Here is a 23,740-nt window from a genome sequence, read left to right as displayed (position 1 = left end):
AGTTTCTCTGGACCATTCAGAAAATGTATCAAATATTTGTTGACCTATGTTAAAAATGGAGAAAAATTGCAAATCAATAACCTTCCATCTTAAGAAATTAGGAAAAGAAGAGCAAACTAGACCCACAGCAGTCAAAAGGAAGGAAATAGTAAATGTTTGAGCAAAAAAAAAAAAAGACAAGAGAGAATATAAAAGAGAATTGACAAGGGGGAGGGTATGGCTCAAGTGGTAGAGTGTGTGCTTAGCATGCGTAAGGGCCTGGGTTCAATCCCCAGTACCTTCTCCAAAAGTGAATGCATAAACCTAATTACCTCCCCCCTCCAAAAAAAAAAAAAAGAATTGACAAACCAAAATCTTCTTTGAAAAGATAAACAAAATTGACAAACTTTTGGCTTGACTGGCCAAGAATAAAGGAGAGAAGACTAAGATAACTAAAATCAGGAATGAAACAGGGAACATCACTATTGACCTGACAAAATTTTTAAAAAGATCATAACGTAGTACTGTGAACAATTATGCCAACAAATTAGATAACCTAGATGAAATGGACAAATTATTAGAGACAACTACTGTCAGGACAAAGACATTACAAAAAGGAAGCCAGTATCCCTTGTGAATTTAGAAGCAGAAACCCTCAACAAAATATTATCAAATCAAATCCAGCACCATATAAAAAGGATTATGTATAAAAAAAGAGAAAAAAAAAGGATTATATACCATGACCAAGTGGATCTAACCCAAGAATATATGGGTGGTGAAACATGAAAATTAATCAGTGTAATACACCATACTAAATAGAATAAAGGGCAAAAACTGTGTGATTCTCTCAATAGTTGCAGAAAAACACTGAAAAAATCCAATGCTCTTTCATGATGAAAACGTTCAGCAAACTAGGAGTGGAAGGGAACTTTTTCAACGTGATGAGGACACCTACAAAACCCCACTGAGAACATCTTTCTTAATGTTGAAAGACTGAATATTTTCCCCCAAAGATCAGGAGGAAGAGAAGGATGTCTACTCACACTTCTACTCAGCACTGTATTGGAGGTTTTAGACGGGACAATTAGATCAGAAAAGAAATAAAAGCCATCCACACTGGAAAAGAAGAAGTAAAACCATCTCACTTTGCAAATGATAGGGTTTTGCATATAGACAATCCTAAGAAGACCACCAAAAACTACTAGGGCTAATAAACAAGTTCAGTAAGATTACAGAGTATAAGGTCAATGTTTAAAAGCCCACTGGTTTTCTATACACTAGCAAGAACAAACCAAAAATGAAATTTTAAAAAATTATTATAAATGGAATTACAATTTTTAAAATTAAAAAAATATATTATAAATGGAATTATGATTTTTAAAATGTGAATGGAATTTAATTGTAATTCCATTTACAGTATTATAAAAGTACTTAGGGATAAATTTAACAAAGAAGTGCAAAACTTGTATATTGAAAACTACAAAACGTAGTTTAAAAAATTAGAGAAAATGCAGCAGTAATGATGATGATTATAACAATAAAAAATAGGTATCCCATGTTATGGATAGGATGATTTAATATTGGTAAGATGAAAATACTCTCCAAGTTGATCTATACATTTAAAGCAACCCCTTTCAAAATTCCAGCTGCCTTTTTTTTTTGGAAATTGACAAGCTGACTCTAAAATACGTCTGGAAATACATGAGACCCAGAATAGCCAAAACAACCTTGAAAAAGAACAGAAATGCAGGACTCACACTTCCTGATTTCAAAACCCATTGCAAAGGTACAATAATCAAGACAGAATGATGGAGAGGGAGGGGATATAGCTCAGTAGTAGAGCGTGTGCTTAGCATGTGCAACGTCCTGGGTTCAATCCCCAGTTCCTCCATTAAAAAAACAAAACCAGAATGATACTGTCATAAAGATAGGCATATATATCAATGGAATAGAATTGAAGGTTCAGAAATAACCCCTCATTTATGGTCAATTGATTTTCAACAAGGGTGCCAGACCATTCAGTGGGGGAAGGGACAATCTCTTCAACAAATGGTAAAATTAATGGAAAAATTAATAACTACTTTCAAAAGAATGAAGTATTTCCCTCCCTGCTCCATAAATTTCTCCCATCCTCTGTAACCTCTACCAGCAGTTCCCAAGCCAGCCTCGTTATTTGCCCAACCACAGCAGCTCGTTTTTCTGAGGATTCAGTGGAATGGGGCAAAAGCATGCACTGCTTTCACAGTGTCCCCATTGACCTCCTTTCCCTGTGCCCCTAGAGATCTAAAGATCATGCCTCTAAAACTCCAGAAGTCTGCAAAGTCTGGCTTAAAAAGTTAATTTCCAATCCAGTTTCACAAGCATGATTCAGAGACTTCTTCAATTTAGTGAATTCATATGACAGGGCACATGTGTGGTTCTCTGCCTGGGACATCAAATTCACTAATGAGCCTAAATAGTGTATATTCTGCTGAATTATAATCACATCTCTAACCTTGGAGTGGTCTCCACTTTTTCTTCATGCTCAGTTTCAAGATGGTGATTTAATTCCAAGAAGCAGTTGCCTCTGAATGTAACCCTCATAGGGTTGAACTGCCACGAGTTCCACCTCAGAAAATGGACAAATATGCAAACAAAACCCAAACAGACAGACAGAAAACACTGCAAGCTTAGCATCCTATAAGAATAAAAAGCCATTTAAATCCTTCCTGAAGCATCTGCTCAAACACCAAAGATTCTAATCAAAATGCAGAGCTAACCTCAAAAATCCTCTTTCCCTCTAAATACCTACGATATCATTGTAGCTGCCTCTTCCCCATCAATATTTCTCTTGTTATCTCCAGAAACCCCAAATCTCTCTAAAAGCCCAATGTTGTGCCTTTTGTCTCTCTCTGCTTGCCCTTCCCTTTCCAGGTGGTGCCTCCAGTTTCTGCTCCACTCATTTCTCTCATCAACACAACCAAAAGCCAGACTTGTTTGCATAACAAAATCTCCTTAGAAGCCATGGAGGGAGGGAGGCTATGACCATTCAGAAATTAATTTTTTGTCCAAACCCTATTATAAAATTTACATTTTATCAGAGTGATCCTTCTATTTTACAGAATGCAGAACTATCTCCATGGGGCAGGGACAAGAAATACATGCTCGAAAGCTGATTCAGATGTCAATGCAGCAGGTACATAGCAACAGATAATTCTTCATGCAACAGTTTCATTCCTCTGGCCATCTGGTCTACCTCTTGCTACCACAGTGATGAGTGAAGCATTCTGCCTGTGATAATTATTTTTCTTTTCTTTTTTTTAATGTATATTTAACCAACTTTGGTTACCAATGAATTTTAAACCTCCCAGCTGGTTTGCCCTGATATCCCCACAAAATACTTGTTCCATTTTCTATAGTATATGCTCCATTTTCTCTTCACTACTTTTTTTTTTTTTGGACAATTTGGTGGACACACTTTCTGGTTCCTAAGGATGCAGCTCTAGCAGTCTTGGAATGTCACCATCAATATTAATAGATAGTGCTTAAGAAGTGACAGATTGAGACAATCAAATTTCAATTTTCGGTTAAAGTAAGAGTTTCATTTTTCATTAATGGATAGTTTCAGGCAAATAAGAAATATTTGAGGATATTATGTTTAAATATTGATAATGGTTTTTATTGAAAATTGCAAGCTTGATGGAATGTTGAGAAATATTTTCCATCACATCTAATAAATACACAGGACATTAATTTTCAAGAAATGCTTGGTAGATCGCAATTTCAGCAGCAATAGGAAATTGCACCATTTATAAAAATAAAGTAAGATCTTGGTTTATTTTTAAGCTTTTGATCTCATAATGTCCGTAGCAACTTTGGTATAGCTTTTCTCTGGGAATTAATGACTAGAGAGGGTTAATGGTCTAAAAATCTGCTTGGGTCATCAAATTTTCAGGCTAGTCATTAATTCTCAAATGCCCTAAGCCTTAATATTTATCACTTAATTAAATTCGATAATAGATTGTATTTAATTTATATATATATATATAAGCAATTATATATTTATTTTTAAGCAATTACATAATTGCTTTTATTCAGATCAAATGATTCACTCTGTTGAGTGATTTGACAGTTTAACTTTGGGCCTTGAATAATGTCTTTAGTTCCCATGAGTGAGAAACTTTTTCATGTGAATATAGCATTCACATTATTAACCTTATTTGGAATTCTAGCTTTTTTGTAACTTCCATATTCTGTTTCTTAAGGTGGGATAAATATTGATAATAATGGCATTATCAGAAAAAAAAAAACAATAACCCATGAACAGGTACAGCTGCATTGCCACTTGAAAGACACCAGATTTAGGATAAAGCTGATGTTGTGGAATGCAGAGCAGGGAACCAGAAAGTAACTGGATCCATGATGATACAGACCAACCATGAAGTTCATCTTCCTCTAGGCACCCCAGCTGTCTAAACCAACAAGTCCTCTTTGCTGCTTAGGCCAGTCTGAGCTGTATTTTCTCCTGCGGTAGAAGGCATAACAAACAAGACTTTCTCTCTCTCTCTCTCTCTCTCTCTCTCTCTCTCTCTCTCTCTCTCTCTCTCTCTCTCTCTCTATATATATATATATATATATATATATATATATATTTATATATATATAAAATTCTCTCTTTTCTTCCTAAGTTAATTGTATACATATATATATATAGAGAGAGAGCGCTCAATACTTGGTAATTGTACTTATGTGATCTCATTTATATGAGGATATCAAAATCTTGTCTGGATAATAATTTATGTTCTTATAGAGCAGTGATGGTTGTGTGACTTATATTGTTAAAGAAAGCTTTATCAAATATTTAGAAAGTGGTTAGTGAGTTTTGTGGTTCCAAGGATGTATGGGAGGAGTGACGACAGAGTAAGGTTTAGTGTTATGGTAGCAAATGTCACCAAATGCATTGCCTCTGGTGAAATAAAATTTATATTTTAAGGTAGGAGAAGAAAATTTAAACATAAAGTTCTCTCTTCTCTGCCCATTTGGGCCTCCTCTCTCCCCTTTTAGTGTGCATCTGTGTTATACATTAACCAGACCTCCTTGAAGGTGGGAATGCCTGCTCGACCGCAGAGATCATTTTTTTGCCCCTTTCTTCCGATGCTAGCAGTGTAGCTTCTTAAAAGATTGGCATTCTTTCCCAACTCAGTAGAGGGTCACGGTGACTTGTTCACTTTGTGCATACTCTGAACTGTGTGTCTTTGGTGAACTTTGTGTAAAATGTCAGCATGTCACTTTGATGTATGATCCTTTGTCTTGAAATTGTATATGACTGTGCCTTTGACTTGTAACAGGCAGAACAGTTCTCAGAGCTTCTGAGTGTGTCTACCAGGTTATAATCCTGTTTGGCTCAAGTAAAATTCTCTCTTTTCTTCCTAAGTTAATTGTTAATTGAATTTTCATCAATACCTCCACCTTTTAGGAGATAATGTCTATCTCTTTTTATAACAGTGGATATCTTGGTTTTGGGGTGAGTCCCTTTTGATTTACCTTAGGCAGAATGACCTGTTACAAATTCCAAAATACCCATTCCCACCATTAGATGGTGCACACACTGTGCTTAAACAAATCTGACTTCAGGTTTTAACTTCTGTTCCCTTCTGAACCAGGGGTGGCAGAATATGATCATTTTGAACCCATTAGATTCCAAGTAACCAGCTTTACCAGTGGCAGAAAAACAATGATTGTACTGACATACAATAATTTTATTGAAAATGTGTGCTTGAAACAGAGTATTCACATGCCCTGAGCAAAAGTTTAAAAAATTTCGTTTGTACATTTTGTTTTATTAAAACTGTAGCAAGAAAAGTTACAAGAAATTAATATGAAATCATTTTTGAATACAGGGTGGCTGGGTATTACTGCAAAATTGTCACCTTGGCCTAGAATTCATGGAAGAGTTGCTAGAGACATTAACTACGACGGAAGCCAGTGATGACACTTTCCGAGTGTGGATAACTACTGAGCCCCACGATCGGTTTCCGATTACATTGCTTCAGGTTTGTTACTGTGAGGCCAGTGTCTATTCCTTGAGAGTTATACAAATAAAGATGGCCTAATTGGCATTATTGAAATGTTGGAAAACGTTAACATCTTTTTGGTCCAGTAGAGTCTGCATTGCAAAGCCTTATACCATTATCATCAAAATCTTGACTGTAATTATCAAGATTATAATAGTAAATATTCCCACAGAAGAGTTTTAAGACTCATTATTAATTTATTGGGTTTCAGCTCTGATCAATGCAGTTAGCTTACACAGTGCCCATTTTATGTACCGTAACCAACAATTTTGTTGTCTGATGTATTGTAATCTCTATTTTATCCTTAACAGTAATTTACAGAAACAAAACTACTGTTTGCTTTTTATGACAGACCTCTCTCAAATTCACTAACGAGCCACCCCAAGGAGTTCGCGCAGGTTTGAAAAGAACTTTTGCAGGGATTAACCAAGACCTTCTGGATGTCAGTAATTTACCCATGTGGAAGCCAATGCTCTACACTGTAGCCTTTTTACACTCCACTGTGCAGGTAACTTCTGAGAGCAGTTTGCACGTTTAAAGGATGCTGATAACGTTACGTTGGCCTCTCCACTGCACTGTCTGCTCTCCTCACCTTGCTTTTTTGTTTCCTTCATGGCACTTTTCCCCACCTGGCACAGGATACACACATTTGTTCATGTATTTTATGTGTCCCCCTGCCCCCGACCCCCACCCTGGCCACTAGAGCTGTAAGATTCTCCAGGACAGAGACTTTTTGTGACAGCTGGATCTCCCCCTGTCACAGCAGCAGCTGGGGCATGGTAAGAGCTCAGTAAATATTTGTGGGATGAGCAAATGGATTATTACGGTAGGAGCTTGGTCTTGAAAATGCCTGTGCTGACCAGGAATGTTATGTACACCATCTCATGTAGTACTAACAACCACCTTTCCAGGTAGGATTTATCACCATTTTTAAAGGGAGGAGACTGAGACTCAGAGAGGTCCAGTTCACTTGGGAAGCCTAGGTAGGAGTTAAGCCCCAGCTTGCCTGCCTCAGAGGGAAATATGTTTTGACCGTCTCCCCTCTAGTGAACATGGCAGTGGTGGTGGTGGTAGGAAGAGGAATCACAGGGGTCACCTGTGTTTTTCAGGTTGTTTTCTTTAAAAAAAAATTTGTTGCTTTTACCATGTATTTATATAGTCATTTAATAATGTTATGGCTGCCTAGCAACGTCTCTATGGGCGTTTTCTTCATTTTGGTATTGTTTTGTTCTATAGTTGAATTTTATATTTTGTTCTGTGTCTGAAAGCTATAGAATTTTCATGTACTTGATTCACTCCTTGATTTCACAGAGAGGTGAAGGGACTCCCTTAACTCTTTCCTACATTTCTTCTTTCCCTGAGGATGGAGTGAGGATAAAAATGAACTAACTGGCTGGAACCAGGAGTCATGCTTAACTGAGCACATTGGCCAGCAGAGCTTGGTCTCGTCTTTCCCTGGCCTGCCCAAAAGTAGAGAGGAAATTGGTGCCCAACCCAGAAAATTCTGGACATATTTACCGTCAGGTTCATTGTCCCAGTCATTTTACCAGGGTCTATGCTGCTCAACAGAGAAGACTGTGTAGAGGGGACAGCTGGTATTTTATCTGTCCCCCAACCCTGAGAGAGTTAAAATCAGGCCAAACACTTTGCAGGTGGTTATTTTTACTAAGTTCCATTGTGGCCTTTGCATTGTAAATTACAGCTTTCAAGTCCCTGAAGCCAAATTTCATACATTCTTATCTGGGAATTGTTGGCTTTGCTAGACCTTATCACACTCTAATACAAATATTGTTTTAAGTCTGCTATTTAATGCCCAATTCACAAATAATAAATTTTATGATTCTTTTCCTAGTAGTGATGATTCAACTCTTCCACTGTGCTTATTATGGAGGACAATTGTGGGTATTTTCCGTATGGTCAACATGGCAACCTGTGTTTTTAATTTCCATTATCCAAGTGCTCAAAAAAAGAACAACAGGACCATGGTCCAGTCGTGGGGCCAAAGCGTGCTTGCACTTAAAGGACTTGTATTGGGGTTAAAAGAGAAAAAAAAAATTTCCACTGTTAGTGCTGTGAAGCTAACCGTGGCATGTCTATGGAAATAAAAATAGAGGTTGAAGATCTCTTAAAATCCCACTGTAGTGTGTTAGAAAGAGCACTTCATGGAGAGTCAGGAGGCCTGGACTTGAGACTTGCTGTGAAATCAACTAGCTACGTAAGGTTGGTCAAGGTATGTCCCTCTCAGGACCTCTGTTTCCCCTTCGGCGTGTTTAGAGGCAGAAAGAGGTGACCGTCCAAGATTTTTCCCATTTCTAAAATTCTGTTATCCAGTTCTGTGACTACACAGGGAATATAGATCATCCAAGCATGTTTTCCCCTGTTGTGTTTTCTTCAATTTCAGAGATGTTTTCTGTGGTAGTGCCTACATGTATTCTTTTCTTGGTTAGGACAGAGCCAATTTGATAGAAAAATCCAGAATTCTTTAGGGGCTTGTGGTCCTGGGTCAGCAGCATCCATATCACCTGGGAACTTGTAAGCGATGTATCTCAGGCTCCACCCCAGACCTGCTGAATCAGAATCTGCATTGTAATAAGATGCCCAAGTGATTCATGCACACATTAGAGTTCAAGACACAACTGCTATGGGAAGGACCGTTCTGAATTTGACAGATCGTGACATATTTTTCTAGTGTTGGGCATGATAGCCAAAAACCTGATTTGTTGATTGAGTAATTGATCCCTCCAAATTAACTCAGATATCCCTTGCTTTATACACACATGATGTATATACCTTCGTCCTTGCACAGACTGAAAAAAAAGAAGGGGGTACATTGGTTCATGTCATATAATCTGAAGTGTCTGTATTCTGGGAGGGGTTCTTGCTGGAGTTCATCACACATTAGAATGCAGAAACTAGTGGTCAAAGAGCCAGCGCCCGCCTGCCCTCCCGTGCACTTCTCTTACTGAAGCATGGTTCGGCATCATGCCATCAACTCACCCCAGTTCAAGGGCATCATGTGTCTTGTGGACCCTCCTCCTGTTGCAGAGGACAAAATGATCACCTCTCCTTTCCCATGAGAAGGAGAAGTAGATTTGGCTGGTCAAGGACAGCTTTCTTGGGTAGGAGAGTGGTGGAGGGTGTCGTTGAGATGGAAGCAGGCTTACCCAGTAGGAGGAGGAGCCCCGAGTGCCGCCATGGGAATTTGCATAGACCCACCAGCCAGTGCTGCGCTAAGCTCTGCGGGCTCCAACCCCCCTGGCCTCCCTCCCCTCTCCTCCAGGACTGAACACCCACATTGGCCAGGAAATTGCCGCAGCAGCGGCTGCTCTCACTGCAGTCGGGTGATGTGTCCTCCTGGCCAGCCAGCCCTCCTGCCCTCTCCGTGGGAGCCTGTCGTTCCCAGCACCTGGTTCCTGCCTCTGCTTACTTGTCCACTGCTTCCTGAGAACGTTTCTGCATCGTCTTGACGATGACTCTCGAGGGAAGCTTCCCTCTGGCCCCAGTATTCTGTCTCTGTGGCTTCCAAGAAACTCCAGTATAGCACCATTCTGGGCTTCAGAGCAAGTCTCCACTCACCCTTCAGGATTCTAATTTTAAATATATCTTCTTCCAAAGTCTTGGTCCCTTGAAACTCAACCATTCCATTTGCAGTCTCCTCCCAACACCTCCTGCAGAAGGTCACGATAACGGTTTCTGGTTTTTTCCTGTTGATGATCGCTGTTAGTGCAGCACGCTGGACCCGTGAACGTCTTAAGCAGTGGTTCTCAGCCAGTGCCTGGGCCCCCAAATCCCCCAGAGGAGGCAGTGGGGTGGGGCGCTCAGTCCTTTTAAAAACTTCCCAAGTGATTGTAATATGCAATGAGAATTGAGAATAACCTCCAAAGAGCCACTGCCCTTAAGGGAGGTGTCTTTAGTCATTTTTATGCCCTTTTCTGGTGTGGATATTTCTCCTCCTCACCTTGGCTGGTGACCCTACACTGAGGCCCACATTTTGAGGTTTTCTAACGGCCTTTACACAACTTTGTGAGGTTCATCACAAGAGTCATTGTTTAGGAGCTCTCAGGGCCCAGTGGCAGCTGCAAACTTGGAAATTTTACCATGGCTCTTAAAAATGTTTTAATATTAAATAAAAATGGCCATATCTGCAGGGCTCAGGGAATGCCACTGTTAGCAGTTCCTCATTCAGAAAAACATTTACTTCGCTGACACTTTTTTCTCAAGTTTAAACCTTGACAAACACTTCCTTCAAATTGAATAATCTATATACAATTCTTGCTTTGGGGAGGCGTGATTTTAAAGTTCTTAGCACAAATCTCTTTGGAATAATTACAATAACATGATACAGATTTTCTAAAAGATCTTTTACACTTGCCTCTATAGTGTTTCCCAGTGGTTCTGACCATTTCTGTTAATTAATTTTACTTATCAAAGTTTCCCTTATATTGTCTGGTATAGATTGTATTTTTCATTCTATGTTAGCTCCCGCTATTAGGTAACTAGTGTGTGATGCCCCAAAGAGAGCCTTGTTTTGAAGGTGAGACTGGCGTGATTCTGCACCATACTGTGGGAGGGGAGGACCGCTGGGCTGCGGTAGATGCTAACATAAAACTGGAAATAGCTTTGACATCATTAAAATGATGACTCCATTGAACAAGTTTTCCTCAGTATTCTAAGGAGGATTTTAAGCTTTCCATATTTCACTAGTTGTTCAGTGTTTTATATATTCTCTGGAGTAAAAAGAAGGCTCCTTGTTGGTTAAATTCAGTAGGGAGTAGACTAGTTTTCCTAAAATCATTACTCTCCAACTTAATAATGGATAATCACTCCCTTCCATTGAGTTGGGTTTTAGCTCTTTCTCCTGACGTTCAGATCTGTCCACGTTCCATCCCTGAATCATCACGCAGGTGTGTGGTTCAGCCGCTCACCCGAGGTTCTCCTCTGCTGCAGCACCCTGTCCTGCAGCCTCCTTCTGGGTGAATCCTGAGCTTTGCATTCCTGGTTGCTCGTGACCGTCGCCAAGCCCGGGGTTCTTTTCTCCCTTCTTTTCGAAGAACCAGCTTCAGTTTCATTCTTCCTAGGAGCCTCTGATTGAAAGTCTCCTCCAAGCTTATCACCTGTTAAATTTTGACAATTAATTATATTTACTATCATGTTGTTCTTGTTTCCAAGTCTTCTTTTCTCAACTAGGTTAAAACTTCTTGAAAATACACTGATTCTAGTATTTTTCCATTATATCACATAGGATTCGCCCTGCAGTTTCAAAAATACTAACTAGGCTGAAGATTTTCAATATTCCAAATATTCCAAATTCTAGCAAAGCTCCCTGCTTTTGAGCTTCCAAATGAGTTCTTAGGTGCCAGTGGTTTAAGTCTCACTTGATATTATTCCAGGGTGATATTTCGGGGTGTGTTTTTGTTTTTGTTTTGTTTTGTCACTTATAGGGATCAGTGAGTACCAAAACAAAACAAAACAAAAAAACCCACAAGGAGTAAAACGACCTCATTTGTGAAAGAAAAGGCACCCACAAAGATTTTATCCTTTTTCCCCAAAAGGAGATAAACAGTCTATGACTTTAGCAAACCAACCTAAAAAGTGAATGTTTTAATAAAAATTGATAGTAAATGCCATAAAATGAAGCAAATCTCAGCATTAGGGCAATTTTCAAAGATCACATTTTAAGGAGCGTGTAAATGGGTATGTTTCCATAGAGCCAATTTAAGCAGCTTCAGTGATTGGGAAGGAAGACTTGTTCTTCATTCTGTCTTTTGTCTAGGTGAACAGAAAATTTTAAAAACTAAGTCAAAAATAGGTAAAAATATTTTAGAGTTGATTCCCATTTTTAAAAGATGGAAAAACGTTTGCATTTTATTCATAAATGGTTAGCATTCTTCTCTTTGAAGTCCTAAAAATGGAAGGAATTCCAGGGACTCAGGGGTTAGCTGAATGCATTTTTATGTTAACAGCCACCAACCCACACTGCTCCTACATTAACCTGGAGGAGGCTCAACTCAATTTTTTTCGGGATCCACTCAAGAAATTCAAAACCCTGTGTCAGCCTCGGAATTGACACCCCCACATCCAGAGAGTGAGAGGGAGGGTGCCTTTCATTCTGATAATAATCAACTGATGTTTATTAGATAATCATGATCCTCTTCCCAAGGTGCAGGTGCAAAAGGGGAGACAAAAGTGGGAGATAATGTTTTTCGCTGTCAAGTTTCAAAATCTGGTACCAGAACCAAATGCTTCAACGTGAAACAACTAGAAAAACACATCAAGGCAAACATGAATGCTGAGTGAGCCAAGGAGGCAGAAAGCCGTCCAGAGAAGCTGACATCTTTATGAGCTAAGGTTCCCCTTCTTGCACCGAGGATGACACCACCTGTCTCTCCTCCTGTCAAGGCCAGCCCTCTGTCCTCATCTTCTGTGTTCAGGGTAGAAGACGGTGCTTTGTAGCTCCTGAGTTCAGAAGTCTGTGTAGATTAAGCTGTGACTAGGATAAGCTCAGGGTAGCAGTTCTGAACCCTGAGTCCAAATCCTTGGGAGAAGGGATATTGCTGGCTCTTCTTGGACTGGTTATCCACCTTTGATCTAATTAGCTAAGGGGTAGGGGTGGGAGGCACATCATACAAATGTCTAATACATGACAACCTAACCTAAAGAAGAACAGGTCTAGAAGTAGTGATATTAGTTTGCATTTTTGAAGGGTTGTATGCTCTCAGTCTGCTCTCCCAGGGCCAGAACGTCTGGACCCAAATTAATTTTGACAGTTTATTTAATATCATAAAAGCATATCCTAAAAATCAGTAATTAAACCTCACTTTCTCAGTTTCTTCTCTGACCTGTCCATGAATTTATCCAAACTAAAATTCATTTAGTTTCCTTTAAATGGTAGTATTAGTCAGGATCTAAAGCATGGAACAGCTGCAATAAGAAGTGTCAGAATGGCCATGAAAACTCTGTGTGTCTGTGTGTGTTTTGGGTTGGGAAAAGTAAAAGAGAAAGAAAAGTTAGTATGCATTTAAAGATAGGGAAGTAGAATTATATCTTCTCATAAATGTATTTGGATTCTATGCTCCACATGGAGAGGCACTAGGGTCAAAGAGGTCTAGGAGCTAACCCCGAATAAGCAATTGGACCTTCCTCAGAGTCTGATTGTGTGCTGAGGCAGGGAAAGCTGATGATATGGTAACATTTGGGTTAGTCTATATAATTTGCTAGATGAGCAGGGTCTGGACATGTCAGGTCTAACACATACATACCTTTAAAATGGTCTCCAGAACGTCAAGGCAGTTGAATCTTTGGACACAAGTCCAGTTTGATTATTTATGGGGAATCTGGCAATTTGAAACAGTTAGTCACTGTTTAGTAGGAGAGAACAAATGAGGGCACTATGAAAGTTTTAAGACAGATGTGTCATGTTTTAAGCAGAAAATTTTTAGTTTTCAAAATCTGAAACTGCAACATTACACAGGGAAACTAGCAGGGAGTCTAAGTGCTCTTGAGTGCTGTAAGTTATTCAGCTTGAAAAATAAAAGTTCAAACCCTTATGTTTAACACTTGAAACTTTCGAGAGTCCAATTTAGAATAAATGAATTCATTCGACAGATAATTATTGAGCACCTACTGTACTTTTTTGGAGCTGGCATTGGAGACCTAGACTTTTTTGAACTAAATAATTACAATTTGGCAAGGATTTGGACATTTGTTCTTTAAGCCATCTCGCTCTAGAGCCATGGAATAATATTCCTAATGGTTAATATATCCAAAATCCTATACTGTTCTCTTACGACATCAACTTATTTCGATACCATACCTTAATTGTGCTGTACCTTATGTCTTAATAATAATTTTTCAAAAGGAATCAGCTGTATACAATCTTAAAATCTCACTCAGTACTTTTTCTTTGGTGTTTTTAAGGAGCGACGCAAATTTGGTCCGTTAGGATGGAATATTCCCTATGAATTCAATTCTGCTGACTTTACAGCCAGTGTTCAGTTTATTCAGAATCACCTTGATGAATGTGATATTAAAAAAGTGAGTGAAATTGTTTCTTTCTTGTATTTTTACTGCTGTCCTTACATCAAAGTTCTACAGATATTCCCAGTCTATGATATGCAGTGACCCTGCTGAGGTCCCCTCCACCTCCCCAAAAGGGACTGCTCATTCCAGTCACCTGTTTACTGGTCCAGCTGTTTCCACTCACACCCCTATTGTCCGTGGGAGTGCACTGGGACCCTCCATCTCACACCTGTGTCCCCCGCCCCACCCTTCTCGCTCTGCTTTGCACCTGCACAACAGAGGCAGAGCATTGGTGAGAAACCCCACAGCCTCCCTCGTATCACACCCAAGCGCCTCAGTGCACCCCAAGAGAATGTACACCTTAAATCAAGCATGCCTTCCTTCATCTCACTCACGCTTCCTCAGAATCCTCAGAAGTGAGAAAATTACCTCCCAGTCCTCGTGAAAGTTCTTTTGAACCTGAAGTCTCATCTTAACAGACAGTTAAGTTCATGCAGTAAAGAGCAATAATTTTTCTAACAACGGCCACTGGTCCATGTGTAGCACTTCACTGTTTTCAAAGTGCTCATGTGTGCGGGGTCTCATTTTTATTTCCACAACTCGGCGAGGTGGATACAGAAGGCATTACTAGTATCCCCATTTTACTGATGAGGTACTAGACAAGAGAGGACAAGGGAGTTCCTCAGCTAAGCACGCAAGAGCACACACCCAGCTGCCCTTTCACACGTGTGTCGTAAGAAGTTGGCAATCTTGTTTTCTTCTATGATCTTGAGCAAGTGCATGAGCCTCTCAGGGCCCGTTTCCTCATCTATAACATGGCCATGGTTTCCGTGAGGAGTAAATGAGTCAGCATTTGTGAAAGCACAGTGTACGGTGCTTAGTAAGGGCTCAGTAAATACAGGTTTCCTGGCATGTCTCCCTCTCTTCCTTCTCATGGTACATCTTGAAGGTAATCCTAGATACTACAGTTATCAGTTGGATGATGGTGGGACATGATGGATTTCTGTCTTAGTAGGGGGGAAATCTAGAATCAGACCATCATTTTCCCCAGAAATTACAAAGGGATATTAAATTGAGTGTGACATTTTGATGAAAAATTATATGGGTTCATATTCTGTGATTATTTATCATTTAGGTATATACAGATGACAGTTACCTTGAAATAGTTGCTTTGAAAGTCAATGAAGCTGAAAAATAACATTTTAACCAAAAGAAAGTAAATAAAAGTCAAGCATCGTTACGTCTCCTATCCCAAATGTGTTGAAATGTTTTTTCTTAATAAAAAACTACTATCAGAAATGTGTTGCTAGTGTAAGATTGCTATGGAAATTAATGAATACTTTGATGTAGTCAGAGCTCATATAATGAGACAGGAAAGGATTGCACTGTAGGAAAATCTTGTGAATGAATAATTTCCTAGTAGTTCTCAGAAAATATATATTCAGTTGTTCAGAAAATATATTACTAAGAAAGCATATTAAAATGTTGATTACCTGATTTTTCTCCTTTCTTCACTAAACGTGACTTTTTGTTCTCTAGCAGTTTGGCATCATTGTAATGAGTATTATAGGTAATTATATCCACAGACTGAAAAATAGCCTTTCCCCCCCTATTTTAAATAATCAGTGAGCAATATATTCACCAATGTTTAGTCTTGTAGATTTTTCTTTGGTGAACAAACCATAGCAGTTCCAGTCATGAAAGAGCAAAAGAATTATTTATATAAGATAATGAGTAATTTTAAATGCAGTCTAGCTAGTGCTTCCTTTTCCAGAGCTTTCTTCCAGACCAGAAATGTTTAGAATTATTTGTTTGGATTGACAATGAATAATCCTTTTTTATTTTTAATAAAGGGTGTGTCGTGGAGTACTGTTCGGTACATGATTGGAGAAGTACAATATGGAGGCAGAGTCACCGATGACTTTGATAAACGTCTGCTCAATTGCTTTGCTAGAGTAAGTCAATTTAGAGAGAAAAAAAAAAGCATGGAGACACATCTTGTTGCATCTTTCTATTAAACAAGAATATTTTTGGTTTGTAATATGTAAGCCAAACTTAAGGGGAAAAAAATCTAGAACAGAGATGCTGAAAAGAATCAGCCAACCAAACCAAACCAAACCCAAACTAACTAGCAATCTACTTGTGGTCCAGAACAGAGCAAAAGTCAGCTGTCAATGATCCACGAATCCTCTCCTGTATAGATTAGCTGCTCATGTCCATGGTATCTCCCCACCTCCTCGTCTACGAAAACACTAGGTGTAGTATCTCTGGCTTTTCCTCTGAGTGCAAGTCTCATGGTGTTTTGGGGCCCCGAGATAAATGATTGGAGAATAAGCCGAAAGTTGACTTTTCTCATCTCTTTCCATTAGGACAGACAATTGAAAATTGATGAAGTGTTCATTTGTTTCTCTGTGCCCAGTGAGACCTGCATATCACATTGATAAACATTTTCTAGACAATATTATCTCTTGTAATTCTGGCTTTCACAGCAAGGATGAATAGTATAAGTACATCTACTAGACTCAGATTACTCTTAAAATTTTTATGTGTTAAAGAAGCAATATACATTCCTCAATAGGCTTAAAATGTTTCCATCTCCCCAAGACTCGTGCATGCCCCTTCTCCATCACAATTTCTCATTCCCTCAGTGTAACCAGTTTTATAGAAACTATTTCTTTCTCACTATACTTTTACCATCTAGGTATGTACTTCTTATAATGTAGTTTGATTTTGCCATCTCTTAAACTTTTATATAAATGGGATCATAGAGTGTGTTTTCTTTGTGTCTGCTTTCATTTTCTCAGTATGATGTTTTGGGGATCATCCATGTTGCAGCAATGTACTCATTTTCCTTACTGTATAGTATTCCACTGGATTGTATTGGTGGAAATTAGGATTGTTGCCATTTGGAGCTATTATAAATGATGCTACTGGGATCATTTTTTTTACAGATGTCTTGGCACACATGAATATATCTTTCTATTAGGAATGGAATTGCTAAGTTACAGAGTTTGTGTTTTTCCTATTTTAGTTGATCACATCAATCTGGCTTCCAAATTGAGGTATGAGATATCCTGTTTCTCCACATCCTCACTAACACTGGATATTAGTCTCTTTAGTGTTACCCATTCCAGTGGGTATAATGGTATCTTAATTTGGTTTTAATTTTTAGTTCTCTAAATACTAATGGAGTTTGACACCCTCACATGCTTATTTACTGTTTTTATTTTCTTGTTTGTGACTTGCTTTATATTCTTGCTGCTATTTCTCTTGGGCTGTTTTTTTTGAAAAAAAAATGGTTTACAGAGTGAGAGCATAGCTCAGTGACAGAGTGTGTGCTTGGCATGCATGAGGTCTTGGGTTCAATCCCCAGTACCTCCATTTTAAAAAAAGGAGGGGTGGAAGTGGTGTAAGAATTTTCTTGCATATTCTGGATACAGGTTCTTTGTTGATTATGTGGCTGCAAATAACTTTTTCCGTTCTTCTATGCCTTGCCTTTTCACTCTCTTATTGATCTTTTGATGATTAGAAATACTTAATTTTAATATACCTGCTATATCATCTTTCTTTTTCTTTTACTTCAACTTTCCTCTGTCATTATGTTTTAAATTTATTTCTTACAAATAGTAAATAGCTAGAATTTTTAATATCCAATTTAGGGGGTGGTCTTTGTATGTTAATGAGCAAATTAATCATTTCACTGTTGTTAAGATTACTGCTATGTTTTGATTTATTTCTTCTATGTTACTTTGTGGTTTTCATTAAGCATAATTTTCTTGGCCTTTTCCCCCCATCTTTCTTGCCCTCTTTTTTTTCAGTGTATTTTTACTTCTCTTTACTGGCTTGAAAATTACGTACTCTATTTCTAGCCCTTACGTTTCTGACACAGTTACTTAAGTTAAATTTAACCATATCTTGCAGGGTTTAATTCTGAGCCCTCTGACCATCATCTTCCATATTACTGTTCTAGGCATTTTGGTTCCACCTTATTTTCATCCCTTACCTCGCTTACTCATTTTGATAGTTTTTACAGCCAGTGCTGATTTAGATTTACCAAACCCGTGTGCTGGTTGTTTTGCAAACCATCCTTACATTGTCCTCCTCTCCTGCTGATAGGAGGAGGGCAGCCCATGCCTTGTGATGGGAGAAGGACGTGGGTACAGAGACTGGTAGATTTGACAGGGGAAGATGAGGTCGTTTTCTTCTGGCTGTCTCCGTGTTCAGAGTGAAATTAGAAGCATCTCTGGCCGAGGGGATGCAGGTCATCAGCTGAGAGGAGGGGAGGGCAAGTTTGGGACATTTGAAGAGACTGGAGAAGGTTGCCTTGATGAGTGGGAGAGGGAATTTGTAATCCTCACACATGTGTTCTGCCTCCTCCACTAGACTGTAAACCCACTGAAATAAGAAACAAGTCGTCCAGGTCTCTCCAGTGCCTAGGGTACACTCAATACGTATTTGTGGATGATTCACGTAATTTAATCTCAGCAGATTGAGAATTTCATGTGCCCCGGGTTAATGTCGTCTAAAATAGCATAGATTGGATTGAATTTTTACTGACCTCAGAGCACAGCCTGAAAATTAGGTATAATTTTTTTACAACCCTTTATATCAGCTTCTAAAAAAACATATATATGCTTCAACTCATTTTCTAAAAAGTAGGATTCAAGAAAAGTCCTAATTAGCCAACTGTCTTAGTTAATTTGTCTGTTTTATTGAAACTGCCTTACCCAGAATTGGCAAGAACCCTGCCGTTGGCTGGCAAAGTGAAAGAAATTTCTAAGAGACCTCTTTGCTCTCCTACCAGAGCCTGTTGTCTGGATCAGAGCTGAGAGCTGCCTGTGGTTAATTGGTCGCTCAAGGCAGATGGCTGAGCCTGGGCAAAGGGGAGGAGAGGAAGAAGCATCTGTCACTCAGACTGCTTCATCTTCCAGATCTCATGCTGGGCAGGTCCTCCGCCTGACCCTAACCTGTGTCTCCTCCTCCTCGACTTCTTCTGTATACCCCAATAAGACTAGTCAGCGGACCCCAACCCCCGTCTTGGAAGCCTAGAATTCTCCATCCTCTGGGCCTGAGTCTGTCCTGGGGGAAGGCGGGACGATCGTCTTGGTCCTGTGGCCCTTCTGGTCTGGAAGCACAGAGTTCTCATCGGACCCCAGTGCGTTGGCTGCTCCTGAGTAACAGCGGCTCCCTCTCCACCTGGGTGTTTCTCTCTTATGCCACCCGATTCTGGCTCCTCTGAGCTCTGTTCTCAGCAATTACTGCCCTAAATGAAAAGTTAATCCCACTGTCTTTCTATTCTTTTACCCCTAGACAGCTCCCCCAGGCTTATTGCATCTCCCCCTCTTCTTTTCTCTCTTCTTCTCCCCTTCCCCTCCCCACTTTCCTTAGAGTTGCTCCACCTTCAGTGCTTTGAGCTGCACCATTCCCTTATTCCCGCTGAATCTGCATTTCATCCTCCACCCTCTCCAGCCTCCTGCCTCACCTGTTCATTCTCTTCAGTCATTCATTCCTCTGTCTAGCTTGGACCTGTTCCAGATGGCCCTTCAGTAACCAGAGAGGTGAGTTTGGACATGAAGTCACTGTGTGAACTTGGCAGCAGAAACCTTCTTGAGGAAGGCTGCAGAAAAGCACCGTGGGCCCCGTATCCTGCCTTATGTCAATCTCAGCCTCGGTCTTACCTTCCAGCCTCTGCCACTTTGCCCTGACCATGTTGCCCAGAGTTGCCTGAATGAAAATCACTTCAATTGTAAAGCAGTGCCTTCAAATCGGATCCTCTGTCCCTATAACTTTCAATTTGGGGCTTATCTTTGAACCCTGTTTGTTTTCTCTGTTCTCAGCATCTTACAGTGTGTCTCCCTTAAAGCCAGTGATTGTAGAACCTTATTCATTGTCCTTGGAGGATGACTGCTTATCTTCTAGAGTCTCCCAAAGTAATTCCATGTAGACTTCATCTTCTATATTTTAATTATTCCAAAAATGTCTTCCAAATTCGGTGAGACTCAACTGTTTTTATGTTTTCGAATCCAGTTATTTGTATTTATATAAATAAGGTAATGGGAAAATAAGAAGAAACTTCATTTTGCTTTTATAGACATATGTCATCTGGCAACACAGAATTCACTGTGATCATTTGTTGTCTGTGTGCTGAAGACCCCATGGCCTTTGCCTTCCTAGTCATCCACATCACTAAAAACCCAATCTTTGTAAATAATGACCCTAATCATAGCACTGTATTTTAATAACTTTCAACTGCTCCCCATTTCTTAAGTTAAACACCAGTCCTCACCTTGACATCCATAGGCATCCATAATATGACCTCACTTCACCTTTCCTGTCCTACCTCTTAAATATAATGATTTCATCACTTACCCAATGTGCCTCACAGTTTTGCATCATTCTATGCCTTTGCTTGTGGGGTCTCCCCGGTTGCAAGTTCCTTTGACAAAATCCTATCCTACAAGGCTTATCTCCAAAATCACCTCCTAGATAAAGCTTTACCTGACATCCATCTGGCTATTTTTTCTTCTTGCTTTAAGCCTCCGTAGGAACTTTGCTTATTTTTATTTCCTCTGGCTCTTAACTTAGCGCACTTTGTATCGTGGTTATTATGTGATTGGCTTATCCCTCTACTGGGTCACAAGCTCCTTGAAGGAAAGGACTGTGTGTGTCTCATCTTTGCATTCTGTTCCTGTTCTCAGAGCAGTGCCTGGTGCACAGGAGTTGAATAGGGTAGAACTGCAGTGAGTAAGGGAAGGGAGAACCAGTACACAGGGTATTTCAGAGCAATCACTGGACCTAAATTAAGCTGGAAGAAGGAAATGGAGGGAGGACACTAGAGAAAGTGTGACCACCCAAAGGAAGGCACAATCCCCATCTCTTTTCACTTGGAGTCCTCTGAGTGACTCGGACATCCTGCCTGCAGTTCTGCTCCTCCCATCATCCCAGTACTTCCCTCGCTACTCAGAGAATCACTCCAATTGACATAAAGTCGTTGCCTCAAATCAGGCTCACAGACATTCAGCATTATTTTTTTTCCTCTTCAGAATAAGTCTGCACACCAAGTATACATTTGTTCTCTTGCTGTTACCTTATAAGTAATCAATTCATATGGAATGAGAAAGGGATGTATTAAGGCAAACAATAAGATGGTTAGATATATTTGCTTGGTGGCCAGGGACATAACTTAATTAACAGAAGGAGTGCTCCAGCTCGGTTGGGGGCCAGACGTCTGCAAGAAGTTTTCCTGGTCGTGTATGGCACTCAGAGCCACGCTGAGCATGAGCACAGCCACCCCCTGCCTCACTGCCCCTGCACCTGCCCAGCATGAGCCCCTGTTTGGGGGAGAAAGGAGACAGTGAAAATGCCAGTCATGCTCTCCTGTGTGTAGTTATTGCTTCACCTGCTCTGCAGTACTTTCCCACTCCTCTTCAAAAGTGGGCTCTAAGGTCATCAAATTATGGCGCAGATAGTGGGTTTGCACGCTGGCTCTCTCCTCTTCACCCTTAGCAAGTATCTTCTTTGGTGTTAAACAGAGACCCAAGTTTGTTATTTTTTTTGTTGTGGCCTCTCTCTTTTGTTAATATATGTAAAATTATACTTAATACATATATAATTATAGTGGTTTTGTTGAGGTACTTTCAAACCCAATATAAAAAGCAATTAAAATGGAAATAAGAAGACCCCATCACCTCGATAGTGGCAGTTTTTGGTTTTCATTTAGATGTTCATCAATTTTATTCCTCCTGTTTTCTCTTCCATATAGGTCTGGTTCAGTGAGAAGATGTTTGAACCATCGTTCTGTTTTTATACGGGATATAAAATCCCCTTGTGCAAAACCTTGGACCAGTATTTTGAATATATCCAGTCATTGCCATCCCTAGATAACCCCGAAGTCTTTGGGCTTCACCCTAATGCTGATATCACGTAAGTTCCTGGCATTTTTTAATTTGAAAGGATCGTTTGTAACCCAGCCTGGCGAAGACTATGCATTTCATTTTCTCTCTTAATCTGTCTCCTTTCCCTTCTTTTTATTTTACTGTGAAAAATAGTGTTGCTTCCTGTCTCCCAATTACAGTTTTGTCATATCTTGGCCTGCTCTCCCATCGCTAAATCCTGATGCTCCGGAGTTTATGACAATGTTAAAGCTCTAATTTATGCATCGATTCCTTCTCCTCTGTCGTGTCATAAAACCACTTGGTATTATTGGTATTGATGCTCTCCACTGGTAGGACAGTAGCCTCCCAGCTCTTTGCCTTTTACCACAAAAATTCCATTAAAAATAATGGTCATAGTTGGGGAGGGTATAGCTCAGTGGTAGAGCATGCTTAGCATGCATGAGGTCCTAGGTTCAATCCCCAGTACCTCCATTAAAACATACATATGTTTGTGTACATATACACACACACACACATATATATACCTAATTACCTCCCCCCTCCGAAAAAAAATGGTCATGAACAGGATCTAAAAGGGCCAGAAGGGAAGAGAGAGGAGGAGGAGGAATTGTATTTCTGCTTGATCCTCTCCTTTATCACCCCTTTCCCCTTACTTGCCCACCTACATCCTTCTGTAAATAACTGTTCATGGTGGGCACAGTGCAGCCAGCGCAGGAACACAGGACACAGATGCAGAGCCCAGGAGGAGAGGCTGGGGGTCTCAGCTCAGGGTGAGGCCCCTGCTCTGGCCACGGCAGGAAGAGGCAGTGAGTGAAGAGATAAGAAATGCCCCTTCTCAAACACGTTCTTTGGATGAGGTCTCACCCCCATCCCTCCAGAGACCTGTACCTGAAAAGGAGACCACTCACCTCTGCAGAGAGGGCTCCACGAAGCCCCAGCTGAGAGCCTCCTCTGGGTGGTCATGACTCTGGCTCATCAACCTAAGACCGCAAAGTTATGTCCAGCAGAGTGGTTTCAGGAAATGGAAGCGACAGGAGTCCTGGGGCAGCCCCCAAGCTGTGATGCCTGGGAGGAGTACCCTGTGCCCCTCTGCTGGTCACCCACCTGCTGTGGCACTTCTGACAGTTCTGCGATGGGCGCAGACATTTCCACCTTCTGGTTTTCAGCCCTTACCAGGCATCCCAGAGTCCCGTTTGCTCCCACTGCACTGTCTCTCCACCCTGAGCTTGCACCCTACCCCAGCACAAGGCGTGGCCTCCTGGCTTCTTTGTCACCCACATTCATTCTCACTTCTCCGTGGCTTCTAATCTCTCCCACACCTCTTTTCATCTTCAAAGACGTGGGCATGGGACCCCAGAGACCCACGGATGGCCAACACTCATTTCTGACGCTGCGACAGAACCACAATGACTCTGTGGTGGTGGCTTTAGTTGTTATCTGAAGAGGCTGTCATAAGTTAGCAGGAGGCAAGAAAGAAGTGGAGAAATAAAAAGGTTTCCTCTGAGACCTGTTTGAGAATCAACTTAAACAGTATCTGAAAGAGAGCACACAGAGGAGTTTCACTTTAGCTAAGACTTTAGAAATGTGAGTCAAACCACGTCACCTCTCTGCCCAGAACAGTCTGTCTCACATTGGAAGGAAATGATAAAGCTCCTGTCTCACTCCAAGTCCAGGTCACAGGCTGACAATGACCAACAGGTGACCTATGAGGCCCATCTGCCTCCTGCCTCTTGGCCGGATCTCCTCCTGCCTTCTCCCTCACTGGTGCCACTCAGCTCCAGCTTCCGCTAGCTT

At 40.4% G+C, this 23,740-nt stretch overlaps 1 protein-coding gene across 4 annotated transcripts in view; it reads left to right on the top strand.

Annotated features, from left to right (window-relative positions):
- DNAH8 (dynein axonemal heavy chain 8) overlaps positions 1 to 23,740 on the top strand; it is a 218,669-nt gene that overhangs the window by 171,536 nt on the left and 23,393 nt on the right. For all 4 annotated transcript variants that reach the window (XM_072945080.1, XM_072945081.1, XM_072945079.1 and 1 more), the window contains 6 exons: positions 3,081 to 3,154; positions 5,859 to 6,011; positions 6,385 to 6,540; positions 13,950 to 14,066; positions 15,905 to 16,006; positions 21,814 to 21,974. In XM_072945080.1, the coding sequence (XP_072801181.1) occupies positions 3,081 to 3,154; positions 5,859 to 6,011; positions 6,385 to 6,540; positions 13,950 to 14,066; positions 15,905 to 16,006; positions 21,814 to 21,974 (763 nt within the window). The remainder of the gene's footprint in view (positions 1 to 3,080; positions 3,155 to 5,858; positions 6,012 to 6,384; positions 6,541 to 13,949; positions 14,067 to 15,904; positions 16,007 to 21,813; positions 21,975 to 23,740) is intronic.

Source organism: Vicugna pacos, chromosome 20, assembly GCF_048564905.1.
Source record: "Vicugna pacos chromosome 20, VicPac4, whole genome shotgun sequence".
Lineage (NCBI taxonomy): Eukaryota > Metazoa > Chordata > Mammalia > Artiodactyla > Camelidae > Vicugna > Vicugna pacos.
Note: the sequence above shows the minus strand (reverse complement) of the source record. Positions and strands in the feature narration are given on the sequence as shown.